At 29.2% G+C, this 21,834-nt stretch overlaps 1 protein-coding gene across 1 annotated transcript in view; it reads left to right on the top strand.

Moving 5' to 3' along the window:
* LOC123300388 (somatomedin-B and thrombospondin type-1 domain-containing protein) overlaps window positions 1-21,834 on the top strand; it is a 330,576-nt gene that overhangs the window by 182,702 nt on the left and 126,040 nt on the right. The window contains exon 2 of the mRNA XM_044882959.1: window positions 15,739-15,930. Coding sequence (XP_044738894.1) covers window positions 15,739-15,930 — 192 coding nt within the window. The remainder of the gene's footprint in view (window positions 1-15,738; window positions 15,931-21,834) is intronic.

Below are 21,834 nucleotides of genomic sequence, written 5' to 3'. Positions count from 1 at the left end.
TCGCGATAGCAGCGTGTTCCCGTAAATAGAATTTAAATTGAAGAAATTGTGCGGAGAATGTTTGCTAAAATGGGACAAAATATCATTTTCTTATTTACCGTTTAGTGTAAAAGTTGTTTTCGGTATTATTTAGGCCACAAAAACTATCACTTTTAGCCGTTTCTTAGACATACGAAAATCTTATTTACCTTACTTTGAAGTTCTAATTTGGTTCATTGTATTTTATTCATTTTTTCAGGAAGCTCTTTGGATCAGTTTGTGAGTAATTTTTCGTATTCAAGGCTCAATCTTTTTGACGAAGGACCATATAAAAACGATAAATGAAATAGGCAAGGTTTGAGTAAAAAATGGTGGCAAAACATTGGATCGATCCATGAGAAAAGAAGAAATACAATGTTTATGATATAGGTTTAAACAATGTTTTAGTTGGTTCTATAATGTATAAATATAATAATATCACATTCGTGTCTTTGGGTAAACTGTTAAACCTTGATAAATTGAGCCTAAATTTACTTTAAATAAAAATTCTACTTAAATCATTGCTTATTGTTAAGGAGCAATTTGATAACATACTAAGTCATGAACCTTGAGTTAAAATGTCGTCTTGTTTCACTGATCATTATCTTCATTTGCAAAAGGCTAACTTATCATGTAGAAAAACTTTGAAAATAATTTCTGATGCACCATGAGTGGACTGAAAAAGCAGTTCAATCTATTGTTCGGAAAGGAGGTGCTCATGGGGAAACCTTCTTGTTCCTTTCACTGAAGTTTTAAGATGATATGATGAATAAAGTGATCCACCCTCACTAGTACAAACGATGGAGGTGATTCAATGTACCCTAGGGTATTATCCAAGGTACAATAGTCACTCATATATAACATACTATGTTATTAAAATTTAGGTTAGGTTTTGTTGTTGATTTCTTATTCCATTTTATAGTTAAGTTTCTTTTTATCCTTTTAGTAAAGTCAAGTAATAATACCAACTACGTGACTAACAGTTATTACCCGTAAAATAAAAAAAAATGTATATATAGATATAAATTTGGTATTTGGTATTTATAGCACATATTTCGCTTATTAGAGACGAAGACGAAGAAGATGGCGGTATAGATGCTGTTAACGTACGGGAAATAAAGGTCACTGTATTATTTATATGTGGTTACTTCTTCCACGCCTCTATTCTTGTTTTGGTAGTATGATTGAAACTGTTTTCCTTGACACAGAAGAGTAATCATAATTGATGACATGGAGTGTAACGTAAAATTATAGATATTATTTACTTAATGGTTAGGAAAAATTAAATTTGATAAAATTGAATTAAAGAGTAGAAATTATTGTCGTTTACGAATAAGAAGGTAACAGATTGAAAATAAAATTTAATACGTTAAGTCATTACATTACTGTTTTTCTTAATTCAATCTTCTAAATTCCTAAAAAAAAATTGCAATGTTTTGTAAATCGTTAGATTGTGAGCATTTGCTGGAGTCAAAGTAAGAATATTTCGGTCGTTAGCCGTCCAGAAAGAATGGTTTTCCACTGCGTGGAAAACCGGATTTCTTTCTGATTTAAATTTAAGTCGGCATTCGAATCCTGGGGATTATTCATAAGACATATCACGGGTAAAGGTGCTTGTTTTGTGTTATTTCGGTGATTGCAACTATTTGTGAGTAGTGCATTAGACAAACAATCCGTAAAAAAGTAAGTGAAAAAGTATCGCCTGTTTCTGGAATATATATAGAATGCTTCTCGAACATTTATCGTCTACTATTATTTGATCTCTCGAATATTATATAACACATGATTTTTAGCGTCACCCATCTCTCCTTTCTCGTGAACTTTTAGTCCTATCGACTTGTTTATTTCCCGATATCACTATTCATATAATCAATCTTCATGTTAAACTATAAGAGTAGCTTAATATTCATATTTCTGTTCAAAGTTTATAACAAGTTAAGTGAGTCATTAACATTCTTTTAATACTCTTGAATATTAATTATAATCAATCAATAATCTATTGTTTTTATTAAATCAATCGACCACCATTACGTTAATCTTATAAATATTTAATAGCTCTGGTAGCTAGTGGTACGAGAGCTGGCAGCATTTCGAATTTTTCTTTTGTTATTGAACGTTAGTAGACATGCAGTACATACAGAGCTGGATTTAGCTATCTTTTCGCCCTTTTAGTTAACTACAAACATCCTACGAGATAGGTTTATAAAAATTAATACCCTGATTTTAGTATTCGTTTAGGTCGATAGAAATAGCGCCTAGTGCCTCTGGTGGACGCCCGAGTTGATTCGCTCCCCTTTGATTTATCCTGTGTCTGGAACAGTCAATAAACGAGTCACTTTAGTTAAGTATTTCTTATTTCAATAAGAAAAGAAATATCTATAATTCAACCGCCTTGAAATTAATTTATCACTGATGCTGCCAGCTCTTAAAGCATAATCATGATGATAGAACTAAATGGTATTTCCTATACATTATTTTTAAATAATTGAATATTAAAATGTCAATCACCCTATCATTAAAGCCAATATTATTACTCATTATTTTATCATATAAACGTCATAATTATTTATGTAAAGTGTTGAATATAATAGTTTTTATAAAGTAATTAAAAAATACACTTTATTCAATTACTACGTTGTACCCGCAACTTCACTGTGAAATGAGATGAATAAACAATTTTAAATATTCCATGAAAACGCATACAATACAGCGAGGCAGATGAATAGCGGCTAGTTTTATCTAAATGTATTAATGAAGGGTGTTCAATAATCTTGCAAAAAGTTCATTGCAATATCTTCCCAAAAATGAGTAAACTTCAGTCGCAAATATAAAGCACTGCTTGTAGTTTCGAAGGAAGAATCCGTTTTCGCTTCAAGCTACCAAGCGGAGGGTTTCGAAGCCATGTTCACATGATTTTTTACGGTGTTTGGACATCACCAATGAATTTCAGCTTCTCTTTTTACTTCTTTAATCAAAATTTGACAATTTGATTCTCTTTTTACTTTTTTAATCAAAGTTTGACAATTTGATTATAAATTGTCAAATATGTAAAGAATGCAATATTGACATCTAGTGTAACATATAAATTCGCCAATTTAATTTGAAACATCTTGTATATGAATTTTAACATGAATATTTGATTTGAACATGAATTCTATAAAAAAAATTTGTAATGGCCAAGAGCATCTCCGGATGTTAACTTTTAAATTAAATTGAATGAATAATAAATCATTGAGTTTATAAAAATTTAATAATATTTATAGGTGCGAAGAAATTACTTATTATTCAATGAACAATGTCAATAATTTAAAATGGTTGTGAATGGAACGATGTACTATGAATTTTTTATTTTTATATTTAGTTAATTTCTTTTTATATTTAGTTAACTATTATTTTATGAATCAACAGCCAGGACGTGGTCTTGTGATAATCATGCTCGCTTTCCATGCGAAAGGTCATTAGGTCGAAACCCATTCACGTGAACGGATTTTTATTTATTTTATTTTTGTTAAATAACTTCTGATTCTGATCTTTGGTAAATTTTAAAGACATTTTTTGTTTGGTTATTATTAACTGTAAAAAAAATTATTCTAATCGTTGGTAATTTACTGATAAAATTAAAAAGCTACCCATCTATAAAATAAAATAATTTTATAAATATTTTTATAATAATAATAAATTAAATAAAATGTCTATTTTCCTAACTAGATCAACAAAACCCGTTTTTTTTAGCGTAAGGGATATTTAAAATAATGTAAATAATGATACTTTGAAGATATTAGAATTTCTTTAAAAATGAAAAGGAACACAAATTCGAGAAGCTATCCTTTGCAGTTTGAAACTTGCAGTGAAAAGAAATTATGTAGAAATTATGACTTATTTATTTATCATGTAGAAATTAATGTAAGAAGTCCGTGGAACGCACAAAATTCCATATCTCTGGCTCTTGGTGTATTTCAGTGAGAGAATTTCATTTGATTGTAAATTTATTGGAACTCACTTCAAAATCCATTGTTTCCAAATCGTGATTTATTTAAAAAAGTATAAACAATTGAAAACGATTATGGATTGGGGGATTAAATAGATGTGTATTCATGAAGAACATCGTCTTGTTAATCCAATAATATAGGGCCTGTCAATTTAAAGTATCATGTATGCTTGAACTAATTGCAATACTGCTTACACTCCCGTAATTAGACCTTCAACTTTTAAAACAAATCAAACTGAGACGTTTGTTTAACATATTTAAAGATATTTGGTTATTAGCGCATTGCATTTTGAAGGTAAGAACTGTGGGACCGTTATCCCCTAAAGCATAAATCATATCAACAAAAAAAGGAAATTTAAAAGGTAAAAATTTTGAAGCAGATTTTTACGAAAGCCTCTTTCTAAAATAATTTTAGCCAGAAAATTACGAAAATTATGTCATTTGAACATGTGATCGGTCTATGATATTCGGTTTTCTATTCCTTGGATATTGAATTTGAGCCCTGTACAACACACATTTCAAAAACTTTACCTTCATCATCAATTATTTTTCTCGAATTTACTATTGACTCAATTTAAAAATATTATAAAGAGTAAAACTCAACTTATTGTAACAATTTTAATTTTTCAGGGACTTTAAATCATTAAACTGACGAATGGTTATTAAAACTTACAGTATTTTTTTCTTTCCAATTAAAAACCACTCAAAACAAATTCATGTAAAAACAAGTAAGGAATTTTATGAATGAAGTTTTTTTTATATATTTTTGATGCAAAATAAATTTAAAAAAAATAAATAATAACCCACTTAAGCACTTATATAATTTTGAAGTCTATGTTTATTTTATGCTATCAGGCATATGTTTAATATTATTGGCACACTTTAAAAATTCTTTCCAAAAGATATAACACTTAAACTCAGTTAGAAAATAAACTTGAAAAAAAAATTATTATATTTCTTTTCATATTTCTTTCTACTGGTATGAAAGGGTTCCTTATAAAAATGCTTTGCATTCTTTTGTCGATGAATTTTCTAAGTAACTGAACAGGAGACTGTAAACCGTTAGTTATTTTCTGTTAAAATTTGATAGCAGACAGTTGCTTTGTGTTTAGCTTGGATTGCCATTTCATAATGAACAGCCTAACGAAAAGAAGAAATTTTTCATTTTTATGAAATCTTTTTTTTGAAAATTTATGAAATTTTTTAATAATTTCACGTAATGGACCTTTCAAGTGATCTCCAATATCGAACAATCTAGTCCCATTACTTTCTTTAAAGATATATAAGGGCACTTGCCTATGGTGATAAACCAGAGATAGTTGAACACATGGAATACAAGATTCGGCGTTTCTGAATAACCACGTTAAATAATCGGAAAATAAAATTTCAAATTTCTTGAGTGAACTGAAAATTTGGGATGTGAAATCCGTAACTGAATTAGTTTATCCAAAAGCCGAAGTACGAAGTAAGTTTTTACTGAAGGTTGGCTTTCGTGGAAAGTCATATCAAAAGAATAGGCGTAAAAGCAGATTTTGCACACAAAATGAGCAAAATTAAAAAAAGTTTTACACATTTTTTGGTTCAATTTAAAAGAAATACAGAACCCTTTATGCTACATCGTTAACAGAAGATGGTATGCTCATATTTTCGGATGAATGTTTCGTTATATTCTCCACCACAATAATTTCACAAACAAATAATTTAATTCATATCTTTAAAATATAATATAAATACAATTTATATAAAGTTTTTATTACCCAGACACTGTATGTTTATTTATTTAATAATTTAGTGTTTATAACAGCTATATAGCTTCATTGGCGTGTGTACAAATAAGTAATAATACTTTTTGAAAAGAGTGTAAATTATTTGTCATAGTTGTATATTTTTGCACCCAAAGTTTTTCTTCTTTCATACATATATACTTTATCACACATAGTATATTTTATCACAATAAACACCAACAAACAAACATACAAATTGCGCTATTATATCATCACAATGGTTTGGAAAATTACGAAGGAGAAATAATCTACTCTTCTAAGATTTTGGACGATTATTACTAATTTGCGAACCTACAATCGGCGGATGATTCTTACAAGTATTGATGAGAAAGCCAATGGTGACATTCCTCCGTAAAACACACTCAGGAATGTCATTATTGACCAAGCCACGCTTTTGAAGAGAGAAAGGCAAACTAGATATGATATTTGCCCAAAATGCATGAATATCCGCATAGACGAACTATTGCCTATACCAAAAAATTCAATTTTTTTAGTATTATATTAAAATTTGCTTTCATCAATTTTTGTAACCATACAACAGGCGACCGTCCGCCGGGTAGGGACGAAAAACAGTGTGCCTATGAATAACCGGCGTTATTTTAATCTGAACATAAATAAAAACCAAATGGAAGAGTCATTTTGTTCGACACCCGAAAAAGAAAACGAAAGCCACCCAAAACTCTGAAAATTGAGGCCTTGTTAGGCTGCTGGATTAGGATTTGGCCTTATTAGGATGTTGGTCTAGAGCCAGAACTTGTTTTGATATATAATTTTCTTAAGGAAAAAAATTTGAAAGACGTTGTTAAAGTTCATTTGAAGTGCATTCGAATCCTTTAGAATATCTGAATAATTATTAATACTAGCTTCTTCGATGAATATGGATGGAAGCTTTTAGCTACGAATAAAAGTCAAGAAGAAAATTATATGATTTTATTTTGAAATTTTTAATGCTGTCATGACGTTTTCACGCCTGACCGTCACGTCTAACCGATTTCACTTTTGTATAAGTTCAATACGATTTTGTAGATACTAAAATTTCTTGTACAAACTTGTACAAACAGCTTTGGATTTAAAGGAATTCCAACAATTGATTGTTCTGTTGAATATTAAAACTAATAATAATCTCGCTGCATAATCTCGTTTATTAAATCTTAATATAATCCATAATTTCGCCTTCAATAGTTTTCAAAGTGAGTGTATATAAACAGTTTATGCAACTGTTTATAAGTAAAACAGACAACAAACACATATTCATGCTCCTCTGTTTCTGTTTTGCTGTTATATGTTTGGGGTAAATTAAATTATATAGAACGGAGTCATTAAACTAAACTTTATTGGACGCCTTACATAATATGTTTTGTTATATTATATGTGTATAGTGATTTATAAATATATAAATGTACAATGACACTATAATATTTCAATCATTATGTACTTAACATTAGAAATTTATTATGTGTTATCTTTTATCAAATGTTTTTGTAAAACAATGGCCATCTTTGTTTATTCTCAACACATAATATTGTGATATCAGTGTATTACAACGTTTTGGACGACTTATTTTTATTATATCTATCTAAAAGAGTTATATGTTTGCGAAATTTTATCACTGTGCAAATAATATTCGAAAATTTGTCACGTTTTAATGCTCCATTCTATTATATCATGACCCAAATCTGCCAAATCATTTGGTCATGTGCTGGGAACCTATGTCTTCAAAATATCATTGGTCGCAATACTCTTCTAAGCATTGTTTAGATACTAAGGTTCGATACTTTTTTGAAAGGTTCCTGCAAACTTATTATTGACTAAAAGAAAGTTTTGGAATGAAGAGTTCTAGAATAATTCTTGCATTTCTATTAAGGCTGTTCATTGAAAAAAATCGCCTTAACCTTGAAGTAACTTTCATGGTTGAGGTCAAAATTTGTACGAGCGAAATTTTACAAATTTTGTCTTGCTCCTTAATTTTTAAAACTCAGAAGTTCGAGACCCAAACTTTTTGAACTAATACAACAATATTTATGTACAATTAAAATTAGATAGGCCTAGTTTTACGTGTATGGCCATTTAAAAAATTGATTTAATAAAGACCAAAATTATTAAATGGCATAGTAAACAGTATTATTTTGTACACAAAAAAATTTTGCATGACAAATTATGTTGAAAATTTTTTTTTCCCTTCTTGGTTTATGTAATATTTTTAAATTTATAAATCAATGTTACGCAATTTTGCTTTTTATATAAATTATATACACTCTTCTAGACATAAATTTATTTTAACAATTTACTTTTCTTTTCCTTCTTTTTTTACGATAAAGGACTTTTTCTGTATTTTTATAACTGTTTTATAACCATTTTTTCCATTTTCCCATTTAAATGTTTTATACATTAAGTGTTTATAAAACGATTTCTTTTATTCCCAACTAAATATCTGTTTAATCTTAGGATTCAGATTTCTGTAATAACCATTTTAACGATATCATTTATTTGGAAATTTGGAAGGCTGTTGTCTAGGTCGTGAATAACAACTACCTTTTTTCATGAAAATTTTCATGGCTGGACATTTCCCTTTCAAAAGGTTTGGAAAATTTGTTTGACATCCAAATATTATTCTAATTGATAATGTGGCAGTAATTATATCTACCATGTATATATGAAATATATCTAGGTATACTAAGTTTAGTCCCAAGGTTGTTACACTTAAAAATAAACAACTTTTGTTTGAAATATTTTTCGTATAAACATCACTGTTTCCCCGTGAGGGCTCAAACTTGACAAAAATTATATAGTATGTATTATATGGGAGTATCAGTTAGGTGTGTGTGGCATATATGTATGTGTGGCTACCTAAGAGTGGCTATCTTTCTTTACTTACATGGCAAAAAAAATTAAACGATTCAAGGTAAACAACACTGTCTATACATGGTATTTCAACAATTAACTCAATTGTTTGTTTTCCTTTGCAAATTCAGCGTTAGTTGACGCAGTCGTTCAGAATTTTTCAGGTAGGGACGAAGTAGCGATATTTTCTTCATACTCATACGAAACTCTGACATCTTTAAATGAACTATCGAAAACATTGCCAACTACACATTTATACCAATAAAATTCTCTGATTGAACCCAAAATTTATTTTCTATTTAATTAAAATACACATATACCATTTGTATATTATGTCCCAAAATGATATTTCACATCTCTTCTTCTCTACCAAACAACATATGATTTTCATGAGGACTAAAAAGCTTTAATATGTAAGATTAAAATATATATTACAACCAATTTATCTTTTGATGTCATATTAAATTAAAATAATAAATCAACCATTTTCTACTTTAGGTTACTATTTAGAGAACGTAACAGCTTGATTTTATTATAAAAATTCGTTTGTTTAAATCTAATATCTTAAGATTGATACGAACACAAAAAAATTGTATGTATGTCTATAAAAAAGTAAATTATTTTAATGAATCATATTTTAATGGTCATTAAGGTTGGTCGATCATTTAAGGTCATGTATAGATAAAAATCTGAAGCCTTGATATGTTATTAATTGGCAACTAGGTACTCACAATTTTTGACTAATAATTAAAAATTGAAATTTAAATATGTTGTGGATTGGAATTTAAAAATTCTGGCGAAGAATTTTGTAAAGAGCTTCAATAAAAAGGTAAAAAATTCACAATAAATTATTTTTAGTAATTAAGTGATTACAACTTTGTTCTTTTTTAAAAGGTTACTAGTTTAAAGCAAAAATTATTATTTTTGGTAGCCTTCAGGAATATCCTCAAATCTTCCAACTTCAAAATTAAATTTAGCAAATTCATAAAGTAATAGTTAATAATCAAATCATTATATGGGTCGCTTCTGTGTTGATTTAAAATCGTATTGTTTATTCAGATTAATTGTTCAATGGAATTAAATTGATAGTTTTAATTCAGCATAATTAATAACTAATTATCGTCTAATTATAAAGCATTTAATTATATTCATTTGTATTATTGTTTTATTGAATTATATTTAAGTCAAATCCATAATCCTTTTATAATGAATAATTAGATCAATCAATTAGAAATATGCATGTCACTAATTGTTTTGTGGATCATATACAATGATATTTTATTATCTATTTATGATTATTTATAATTGAGTGTGAAAATTATACAAATGAAAGTTTTAAAAACCAATACCTACTTACTTTCGACGGACAATTATCATTGAATATTAAAATATGTGATAATTCAAATTTTATATAAGTGAACTCATGATGTAGTCGAATGATTTATTAATGAAGCTTTAGATTCAAAGTTTTTGTGGACTATAAATAATTAATCTTCTTTGTTTTTACATCTATACATATTAAAGTTTGAAGCACTAATTGAAGATGTTTTCGAAACTATATGTTCTATTGAGATGACAATAGGATTGAAGGTAGCTTTTCTTTTATAGTATTTCATATCGGTCTATGATAATGTCTTGAATAAGCAGGAAAATGTTGAAAACCTGCCAGACAACCTCTGACATCATATCAAAATTAGAGGATCATCGATATTCCCCTCTACGACCATCTCAACAAGAAGCAGTCTATAAAATGAATAAAAAAGGTTTTCCTGGTTCAACATGGTACGGATCCCGTAATAGGGTGAGGAATTGTTCAATTTTGACGCCGGCTTCGTGTTCAATGCCCGAAAAAATCCCGTAAGAGAAATTCTTGAAGAAAAATGCTTTCATGCCAATTTCGCCCAAAAAACCTAGTTTCTTGGATAAGATAATGTAGTAAATCTCGCACTGAAGTATGATGATCTCAGACCTCAGATTTGTGATTAACTACCCAAAAAATCTAGGAGAAAGTTTTGCATAAAAGAGAGAGTTCTTTTGACAAAAAATCCCAAACGGGAGTTTCGTAAAGTTGAAGAAAGCCTCTAGAGCCAATTTCGAATGCAAAATATTCGTTTTCATTTGAAGGCAAAAAGTAGTCGTGATGAATGTTCCTGAAGGTCTAAGGTCTAGAATTAGATTTATTCGACTATGAATTGCTGTTATTTGAGCCCACGTCTGCTGGGCTCCAAAAAGACTATAGACTATAGGTCGAGATCCATTTTTTGGCCGTGAGATAATATTTTTGTTTCCCGAATAATTTTATCGATATATCTAGATTGTTATATCTAGATTCATACCAGTTTTTCTCAATTAAATTATCACAAAAACACTCTTTAGAATAAATCGACATAGATTACAATTCTATTACAAAATAATTACATTTGATTTGAAGTTGTTTACACATCTCTTGAAATAATTGCAGATATTCAAGTAGTATGAAGAAAATGGATACTAGCTAACTATATTTAAGTACAGTTATTTACCAACATGCATTTTGAAAGTGTTAAATTTTCAACTTGACTTAAATAAGAAATAACACAAAGGTGATGAATATAATAAGTTTTGTCTTCTTGTGTATAAGCAACTGTGTTTTTGTATACAATTATATAACTATTCGGTTACTTGTATAAAGTGTGTTCTTTTTTTGTTTCAATGTAATAAACTGAGTTTAAGGAGAGATAGACAGTTTTAGTATAAGATTATCCTTTTCTACATAGCATTTAGTGTAAATAGTGTAAACACTAAGGCATAAAATGAACATACTTGTAAAATTCATTTTATGTAATGCATTGTTAAACTTTATATAGATAATTACTAAACAGTGGCTTCTAAAGTTTATTTCAATATTTTTCCAAAGTTTATTTCCATCAGCAAGTAAACATTTGCTTGAAATCGTTTCACTAAATATCATGTTGCTTATAGAATTTTGGACGATATCTAGAAATTATTCATCCTACCATCAAATGAACTCAATTTTCCTACTTTCTGGATCAAAATTACTTTAAGTTGTGTGTTTTATCCGAACTGGGTACAATAAATTTTTACCGGTTTATTGAGATTTTCTTCCTTGAGAAACAAGTCAAATTTACAAAATTTAAAAAGCTCCTGACAAATTTTTCGGATACGGAACCCTCAGTCGCACATCAAACATGCCTAAGAACACACTCTACTATATTACCTTTTTCCTTAAAGCCATCTCCAAACTTAACTGATTTTGATGGTCATGGCCAATTTTTACGAGGCCACAAACAGGCAGATAGATACAAACACATAGCGGTCAGACTTATAACACCCCCTGCATTTGCTTCGGAGGTTAAAAATCGAAAAAATGTACAAATATTTTTTATTTTGAAAATTGATAAACTAAAACTATAAGTTGTGAGTATTAGTTATATTTTTGAAAGACACTGTAGTTTAAATAATATGCATTTTATAATGTAAAACCTTCATTATTTTACGAAGCCAACTTTAAAAAGATACAAAAGAAATATATACTGCTCACACAAGATGATTTCAGAATGATACATTTGGATATATTATGGATATAGAATACAACAGTACTTACACACAGTTGGTGTATATATTTCTATGACAGATATTTAGAAATACAAAACTTCAAAGGATTGCTGATTTTACTTTGAACTATTGTATATGTTTATACAAAACTTGATACATTTCAAACACATTATACTTGTAGTGGAAATATATTACTACAGGAAGTTTCTTCAAATGCTGAGAATGAAATTTTAGTTAAGAAAATAAAATACGAACAAGATTCTTTTGGAAACTCGACAATAGACAATTAGCTTGCCACACATGTTCAAATTAAAGCATAATTGAACTTTCTGTATGTAAACTATAGTCGATTGAGACATTCCAAGGAATATCAGGTTTCATCCTGTTGGCAAAACGCAAAACTGAGATGATCTAACTACAGAAACTACACATTTTAGCAATTATTTTTTAGTTTTTGTCATATTTTGCACAAAGTGGCTTTATTTTTCCACGATAGCTGATTTCAATAACCAACCTATTGCTTTCGAAATTCAAGACAAATATTGCTTTCAAAATACCAATTGGACTTACACACTTTGACTTATCATTTTGGTTTTGCTCTTACACATTAGTCCTACACTTGCCCTTGTACTTTCGTCTTGGTCAGAGCTTCGACATCAAACAAGACTTGCAAGACCAAAACTTATGTGTAAGATTAAAATCTGAGTCTTCTGAATTGACTGAGGCTGAAATTTGAACTTAATTTGTAAAACAAAAACCATGAAATAATCTATATTTGTCGTGTGGGTCTTGGGCTTCTTCATTACTATCGAAAGCAATGGTTTTATGAATATATCACCATAAATCACTCCCTACCTAAGGCTTTGAACGCAACATTAATCCTTACTTAAAGCCAGCGAAACATATTGGAAAAACACCATTTCCACCAATATATTGACGTCGTTAAAACAAGTGGAAGTGAATACTAGACTATAATTTTTTAAGCACAAATGGTAAAGGGTAAGCTTTGGTTTAAGCCTAATAGACAGACTCTAAGAACTTTTTCGGCTAGCTTTTTTCTCTATAGCTTGTTGATTTTTTATCATTGTTGATTTAACATCAAAAGTGGATTTGAATTTCGAGGGACAAGGAATATGAAAGTACCGGCTTGTGAAAGAAATTCTTGTAGTATACTTATATCTTCTTGGAAATAGTTTTTTTACCGAAGATTCAAATCAGCACTCGATTAAACTGCCCAGATTAAAAGTTTAGAAAAGACTATAAGCAAACGACTAAATTTTGAAAGATCTGACACCTTTCAGTATCGCACAAACTTTCGGTATAAAAATATAGTTCTCAACAACACACCACCAGTTGCGAGTGTTGTGTTGAGTTTGAGTAGATAGATATGTTATTATAGATATATAAAATATAGAGTTGTGTGTTTGTATAAATGTTACAAGAGTTAACAATAATTAGAAATATGTTTACTCCATCAAAAAAGATTTGAAATAAACAAACTCTTCTTCTAACAGCATATCTTTGTTATGTTATGTGGAGAGTATTTCTTCGTACAAATGTTTTGTGTGTTTGTTATTTCGTTTGTTTTGTTTGTTATTGTACCATACTTATTACCAACAAACATTACTCTGTAATTTTATAATGATTTTCATTTCATCATCACAGTAAACCGGATGGGATAGAGAAGTATGCGATTGTGAAAAACCGAATTATATTTTTACCATCTTAAAATTGGTACTTATAAAAGCAATTAAGAAAATTGCATGTTATTTCCGACATTACCCATAAAAATGCAAAACTATACTTGATACCATGACAAAATTTGAAAGTTTAATTAAAAACGATTAAAAAATGAAGAAATTATAAACATTCAAAGATTGTTGTCCATCTTTTTCTTGCAAAACAGAATTTTATATGTAATCTCTAAGGTGATTTTCAATAATGACATCACTTTTGAAGTATCTTCCTTTTCGTTTCATAAAGAGTTTGAAACATTCATATTTTGCGTACTTCTAAAGATTTTCAAAAACCCAAATTCACTTTTCCATCCGTGCAGTGAGAATTCTTCACCTGAAATGATTAAAAACAGTTATCATTTCCAATATAAATTGTGTTTTTAACTAAGTTAAGTAAATCTTATTTTTACTTAAATTGTTGGATTGTAAATCTTCCAGACGGTCAAGTCAGTTATCACATTCCACAAGATTTGAACCATCTATCGTCAGGTCTTTCGAGGCTTCGTCCGAAAAATAGATGTGTTTTTGCATTTTAGCGTTTTAAAAATCGCACACTTCTTTGCCATACCACTAAATTAAGTAAATTGGTTATCATATTCCACAAGATTTGAACCATCTATTGTCAGCTCATTTCTTTCGAGGCTTCGTCCGAAAAATAGATGTGTTTTTGCATTTTAGCGTTTTAAAAATCGCACAATTCTTTGCCATACCCTGTATGTGTATCCTTCTGGTTGGTGTAAATATAATCAAAACTTGTGTAATTATTTTAATGTATTTCTCTTTTTGTACTGAAAATGAATGAATCAATCGGGTTTTACTTAATACTTCCATATACGGACTACAACTTTGACACACAATGGAAATATTTGGAATGAACGTTACAGTAAATGTCGATATGGAAACTGTAAGGGAGCACTCCAACGAATTCTTGATATATATGGGGTTTAGTCCAGCTCTGTGTATGATGGTACGCAGGGTATATAGATAATAAACACTAAACGGAATACAGAATATAGTTTACGAAACTAAGTTTGAGATCGTTATCAACCAGCGAAAGTGTAATTTTTCATCTTAAGTGTGCTTTGTAAATAATTTTGAAATTTCGTGAGTGGCTTTCTTTTGGCGAGTCTGCCTAAAGTCTTTCTACGACTTTTCTCGAAAGCGCTGCTTCATTATTTATTTATGACGTCATATTTAAGATATCGATCTAAAAAAAACGCAGCAGGAATTTGTCTACGACCTCGAACAAGTCATACACAGAAATTTGGTAGACTCGCCAAAAAGAAGCCACTCACGAAATTTCAAGTATGTATTAATCATTTTACATAGCACCACCCCATTTGTTTAGTATTTCTTATTTATTATCGCCTGGAAAGATTTAATATTTGATTAAATAATATCTACCTCTTAGAATTTTATAACCACAGATCTTTTACTTGTACATAGAGGTAATTATTCATACCAGAATTTTCTATTTTGAAATAAGTAAGTGCAATGTTTTCTGTTTATAATGCACTTTTTCTAATATAAAATATATGCCTCGGAAAACCTTTCTATAAAATATATTTTGAGTGCATATTTTGCCTTCAGAAATATACTATTAATAGATTTTGACATATGCACTGCATTTAAATATACAAGAATGTTACTTAATCAGCCAAGGAAAGGATGTTGTTGCTACGAGGGAAATTCTCGTACCTGGAGAGACTTTTTATAAGAAGCCTGGCGAAATTTTTATTTACACTTGAAATAAGAAGATATTTGAAAGTGTAAAGAAGTCATTTGCTAAAATTAAAATATTTTCTTTTTATTTCAGTTGTGGACTGTGATGTATCCGATTGGCAACCATGGAGTGCATGTGATGCAAAATGTGGACCCGGTATGATGCAACGTTCACGTAAAGTGTTACGACAACCATTGAATGGTGGTAAACATTGTCCTGGATTAATACAAAAACGTGGTTGTCAAGGCATACAATGTGAACATCATACTAAAACACCATTACGTGGTAAGTTTAAATAAAACAGTGTATTCTTATAAATAAAATGAACAAACCTTTGTGTGTGTGTTTACAAAACGTAGCAAAAAAAAAAACGTAGAATATAAAATATACGTACTACGAACTTATGACGTAATCATAAAAATAAATTATAAAATATACCGTCGTCTGTTTCTACGTGTTTACATTCAATGAGTTTAAATGTTGGAAAAATACATACTTGTGGGCAAGAAAATTCGGTCAGATAGTAAAGGTTTACCCATTATTTAAATTCGTGCAGTGTATTCTCAGCGAGTATACTCGCCAAAATTTTCCATTTCTATGACTGATATCGAAGTGGGAACAGTTGCTTCTGTAGCTCTCTGAGCGTATAACTAGTACAGGTATCTCATTTTTTCTTAAATAATAATATAATTTTTGTTTATATAACTATCTTCAATAATAACTTTTAAATAATAATGCTTTATACAAGCCATAATAAGAACGGAACTACAGATGTGATAACAAGATGGTGGAGATGAATTTCCAGCATTCCCGTACTCGTCTGAACGCCTCGTGTTGTCTTTGACTTCGGGTAGAAAAAAATCGCTGTCTTATAAAAGACAAGGCAGGACGAGTGAGACACCACTAATATCACATCTGCATTCTCAAGCCTTGCCCGATTTCAACGCCAATCACATCAATTATTAGAATTCTTTCGACATTTATTTCTCCAATAATTCTCAATCTTGTTTAAAAAGAAACGAAAACTAACGATTTAAAAACGCAAAAATGATGACGGCAGATTAAAGGAAAAGAAACTTTTTATAGTTATATTTCCAAGTAAATACGAATGAAAATTATCTTTATTGGCTAGAAATGTTTTTAGGAATTAAATAAAGAATGGTAGGAAATTTCCAATTGTCGAAAGAGACTGTATTCTTTGTTCGCAAGTATACTTATATAAAAATAAAACATAAATAATGAGATTATCAATTTTATATTTTACATTTTCCATTCAGTTTATATTTTTCTATAGATTTTTCATATTTTCATAAATTAATTTCCATAAATTTTTTATTATTTATTTTTTACATGTAATATTTATTTTCAATATTTTGTATTCAATACAATTTAATAACACTGTTTTTTTTTTTCATAAATAATAATTGTGTATTATAATTGAATATTTTCCAAATATGTGATTTGACCTTGAGCTGTATGTTTTTAATTGGATGCTCTAAACTATCCGTATTACTCATTTATGATAGTAAATAATTTTTCTGCGTTATCATTCAGAATTATTAATACCCATTCGTAAGATCTCGACGATAGTTTTCCCATAACTTCTCGAAACTATTTTTGGGAAAGTTTTACCATCCCACTGTCCCTTATTGCCAATTTGTTTGTCTTATTTAAATCAAATTTTATGTTTTTTTCATTTACTAGTATTGAAAAATGAATATACAACTTTGACACACAAGTATCAGACACAGAAGAATAACCGGCATTCTCTGATTGCGAATTTGGGTTTGTATAGATTAGAGTCTCTCTGATGTTTTAACGAATCCACGTATTCGATAAATAATCTGTTTTACTACAACATGAATACGAATCAGTAGTTTTTAGACATTTTGAACCCCATTACGCATTCACTGCCTGTCGGTTTCATATTTCTATTTTCCATAAATAATAGATCTACCCAGCAAGGAAACTTTTCCTTACAATTTGCAAAGGTATAAAAATATTGAATAAGAAAAAAGCTCAAATTTTCCCAATATCAATTTATAGAGCTTATTTTCTACCACCTGTATTCCTGCTCCTACTATGTTTTTCACTATACGTTTATATCTAAAAATCTACAATAATTGAATCACTTAAATACATATATACACCTGGATACTAAACAAAGCAGCTAACGCTTCGCTTCGAATATGTGATTTACAACAAATGCTCTTAATCCCGATATAGTGAGATTTTTTTTATATACATTTTACATAAAATGTACATTGATAATAGATTAGAATAAAAAACGTACAATAAGTATGGATGTTCGAGTACTTTGATGTCGACGGCCTCGTGTATGACCAGCAAATACGATTTTACTATTTACAAATCCCGTAATCGTATTTGATTTTTTTCTATGTCGATGTAACCTAACATTTTATTATGCTAGGTTACTATGTGTCAGTTAATTGACTACGTAGAGATAGGTAAAAGTTTTAATTAAAATTGAGCCTCGCATAAATGAACAGGATGATTTGTTCTGTCTGGATTATTCTTAGAAAATTTATTTAGGCAAGGCAAATATATTTCGACATATCGATATTAAAGTCATATTAAGATATCCGAAAATGTAATTGACAATACTCCTACAGTAATTCACTCTTCACAAGGCTTTTCTTAGAAATTCAATAAAATTGAAATATAAGATTAATAAAAGTATTCTGTATTAAGCAAAAAAGGTTAACTTTCATCGTCGTTGAAGTGAGATAATTTTACGTGGCTTATTTTAACAATCATTCTTTTACCTTTTGAACAAATATTGTGTCTAAGCTAATAGATCATTCTATCCTACTGTGAATAGATAATAATGTATACAACAAAACAAATAGATGAGACTCATTTCATTAAAACAAAAAATATATAAAAATGAAAGACAAAATAGAAAAAACTTTATAAAAATAAAGGATAAAAAATATACAATCTATTCTTTATTGAATATATTTAATGTGATTTTGTTCATTTTCATGTTATGAAATTTTATACAAATTTAAAAATAGTATTGGCAATTTCATCCATTAGGAATTTGTAATTGTGATAAATTGTTACCAAGACTATCCAACATAAAATGATCACTCGTTAAATGTGAGGTCAAAATTTGGAAAAGAGGAAAAAAATAACCGTACACAGAAAAATATATCTGCTATTAACGATCTCAATACTCAATTCAGGAAAACAGGTATTTTATTCATTCAAGATTTGTTTGAACCATGAAAATATTCATTAACACGTTAAAAACCGATTTTCTTGCTACTAGTACAATCACAAAGTTGATAGTTTGCATTATCTGAGCGTGAATGACTTGTACCCTTCTCCAATTGAAATTAGAATGGCTATCTGTTTCCACTGGAGTGTCGACAATATCATTTTCATGACTTTTCTTTAAATGCGTTCATCTAACTATATTTTGTGTTATCTGAGCGTGAATGATATGGGCCCTTTCTGTGTGTCCTTCTCCATATGAAATGAGAAGGATTATCAGTTTCAATTCCAGTTTCGACAACCCAATTTTCTTGGATTTTCTTTGAACAATATATCGAATGTGATTTTCTTTTTTCTATGCTAATTTGGTCAACAATCGTAACTCTATATAAATTTCAACAAAGTAAGAGGAATATTTTCTAGTTCAAAAACGAGTATTTTCACCTTCGATGAGATAGACTTTTTTTTTAGTAAAAGGAATATATTAAATCTATAGTTCTTTTGCCATTAAAACCATATACTAAAATTCCTAAAAGAAAACTATTTATGTATAAAGTAAAGATTATTGGATTGAAAATTAAACTCTCAAGAGGGTTAGTTACTTATTTAAACTTGACTCTTGAATATAATTAAATTGTCTATAAGGAATTGAGAATAAATGAACAATTTGAATATAAAAAGTAACGATAATTGCAAGTAAGTACATTTTCATATTTAGAAATAATAATAGCTAGATGATACATTGAACGTTCGATGTTCGCCCTCTGGCGTGTTGATTGGTAAAGTGAAGACTGTGGAAAAACCAAGAAACTTGTTGCAATAACCTAGCACGAAGTATAAACGATAGACAAGTGGGGTTTGGATAGGCGACTGCCAAATCATAAGAAGACTCTTGTCTGTATAGTCGCCGAACTTTTCACAGAAAACTGTGCTATCAAGATGAATCTCAGAAATGGAAGATCTCAAACGCCAACTTTTGTAGTGAATGTATGCAATGGGGGAGAAGATACGAACGATCAAATACTCCTATTTCGAGACAAGGGTTTCAAATCGATCTGGAAGAGCAAGGGACCAGGAGAGAATGATGTTTAGGGCACTATAATGGAACTCAAGTCACTCAAGAATAGTGGATCCTATCGAAATAAGCTGAAATATACGAACAGTGACTATTCAAGTGAAATATTAATTCTTTTTGTGAAGTGTTTCATGCAGAAGATGAACAAATTGTCCTTTGTATGTACCGTTTAAGTTTCGAAGGCATAATTATTTTCGAGAATAGTAATAATATAATTATTGTCGATACTAGGTGGCGTATATTTTATCGTATTTTTATAATTTTTTAATGCATTTGAGGTTTCTTATTATTAACCTTTAGTGCATTAGGTAGTGTAAACCTTTTGGCATAAATCAATACAGTATGATATTCTCCAGAGATTTACCGTCACCTTACCTAATATAACGTACAATGTATCTACAAAACGTACAGTTACGGGTTACCTTTACGAATTTCAATGTTGAAAAAGTGAAATTGATGGAGTGTTACCAAAATGTATGCTCATTAAACGTATTCTTTGAACATGTAGCGTAATGGAGCTCCAACTTTTGAAAGCAATCATTTTAATTTGAAGAAAGTTCTCGGTTTGTTCTTTCCTCAGATAAATATTTAACTCTTATAATTTTAATGAATCACCTCAGCCCAAAACTCCTATTAAGTGACATTTCGTTTATTGAGGGGAAATTTGATTTTACGTTTTCAAAAAACTGGAAACTGCAGTAAAACAATGTACAATTTGCAATAAATTCTTATTGTGAAAATCACTAATGATGCCGAGAAAAAACCCACTGCGGTCATCTATGACTAGGACATTTTTAATAGACAGTTCTTTTATATATTTATTTAGTATTCTTGTAAATTACTGTGATTGCTAAATAAACATCTATTTTTCAACGCCTGCAACGAATTTCTCGATAGAAAATCGAGAATTAAACGTACTGTACTTACCATAAAATATAAAAATTCAATACATGAGAACTTCATAAATATAGAGTATTTTATGTAGGCCTGGGACCTATTAAATATATTATTATAGACACTGTGTTATATTTTCTTTTTTTTACGTATTCCATTACGGTTTGAATTGTACCTTTGTGAGTGAGTAGCGAAAAGCACACGTGCAAATGTACGTGAATTTAATATTTCATTATTATTTAATCCGATACAAATTCCTGGAATATCAATGCATTGATTAATTTTTTCATATTTTGTTAATTTTTTTGTTCTCATATATTCATAGTTAAAAAAGTAGTGGTTGAAATAAGCATGTTTAATTGGCTGTAGACGTTCTTAAAACAAGTAAATGTTTCTTAATTAAGCGATCTCCATACTTAATTTAATAAAATAAACATTTGACGGCTTAAAAGTACAGCAAGTACATATTTTCTTGAACTAAGAAAATACCCCTATTGTCTGCGGATATCATGAAAATTCAATACAGAAATGATAATTGGGAAATTCTAATATATTCTAATGGTAATGATGTCGCGTCATGAATATAAATTTCCTATTTCAATATACAAACTATTATCATTTGCTAAAAAATTAGAAAATTAATGAGCATAAAGAAAAAGAAACAAAGAAACAACGCATTAAAATTTGTAATTGAAAAAAATTCCAACTCATTGTTCTGCAATAAAAATGGTAAAACCCTTTTTACCCCCATATAATTTTATTAGCTTTACACATAAAAACTGTTGTTGAAATTGCAATGAAACAGATGATATTCTAACCACATTTCTAACATAGCAACTTTTAAGATCAGACAATATTGGTTGAAAGAACATCATTATTGTATTATCAAAATCATAAAATTTGTACTAGAATTGCCTAGACCAGAAAAATACAGTATATTTTAGTATAGTATATAGCTGATTTTTCGAGAATTTTGAGTC

Source organism: Chrysoperla carnea, chromosome 5 (genome assembly GCF_905475395.1).
Source record: "Chrysoperla carnea chromosome 5, inChrCarn1.1, whole genome shotgun sequence".
In the NCBI taxonomy this organism is placed as follows: Eukaryota; Metazoa; Arthropoda; class Insecta; order Neuroptera; family Chrysopidae; genus Chrysoperla; species Chrysoperla carnea.
This window is presented reverse-complemented; position numbering and strand designations above follow the sequence as displayed.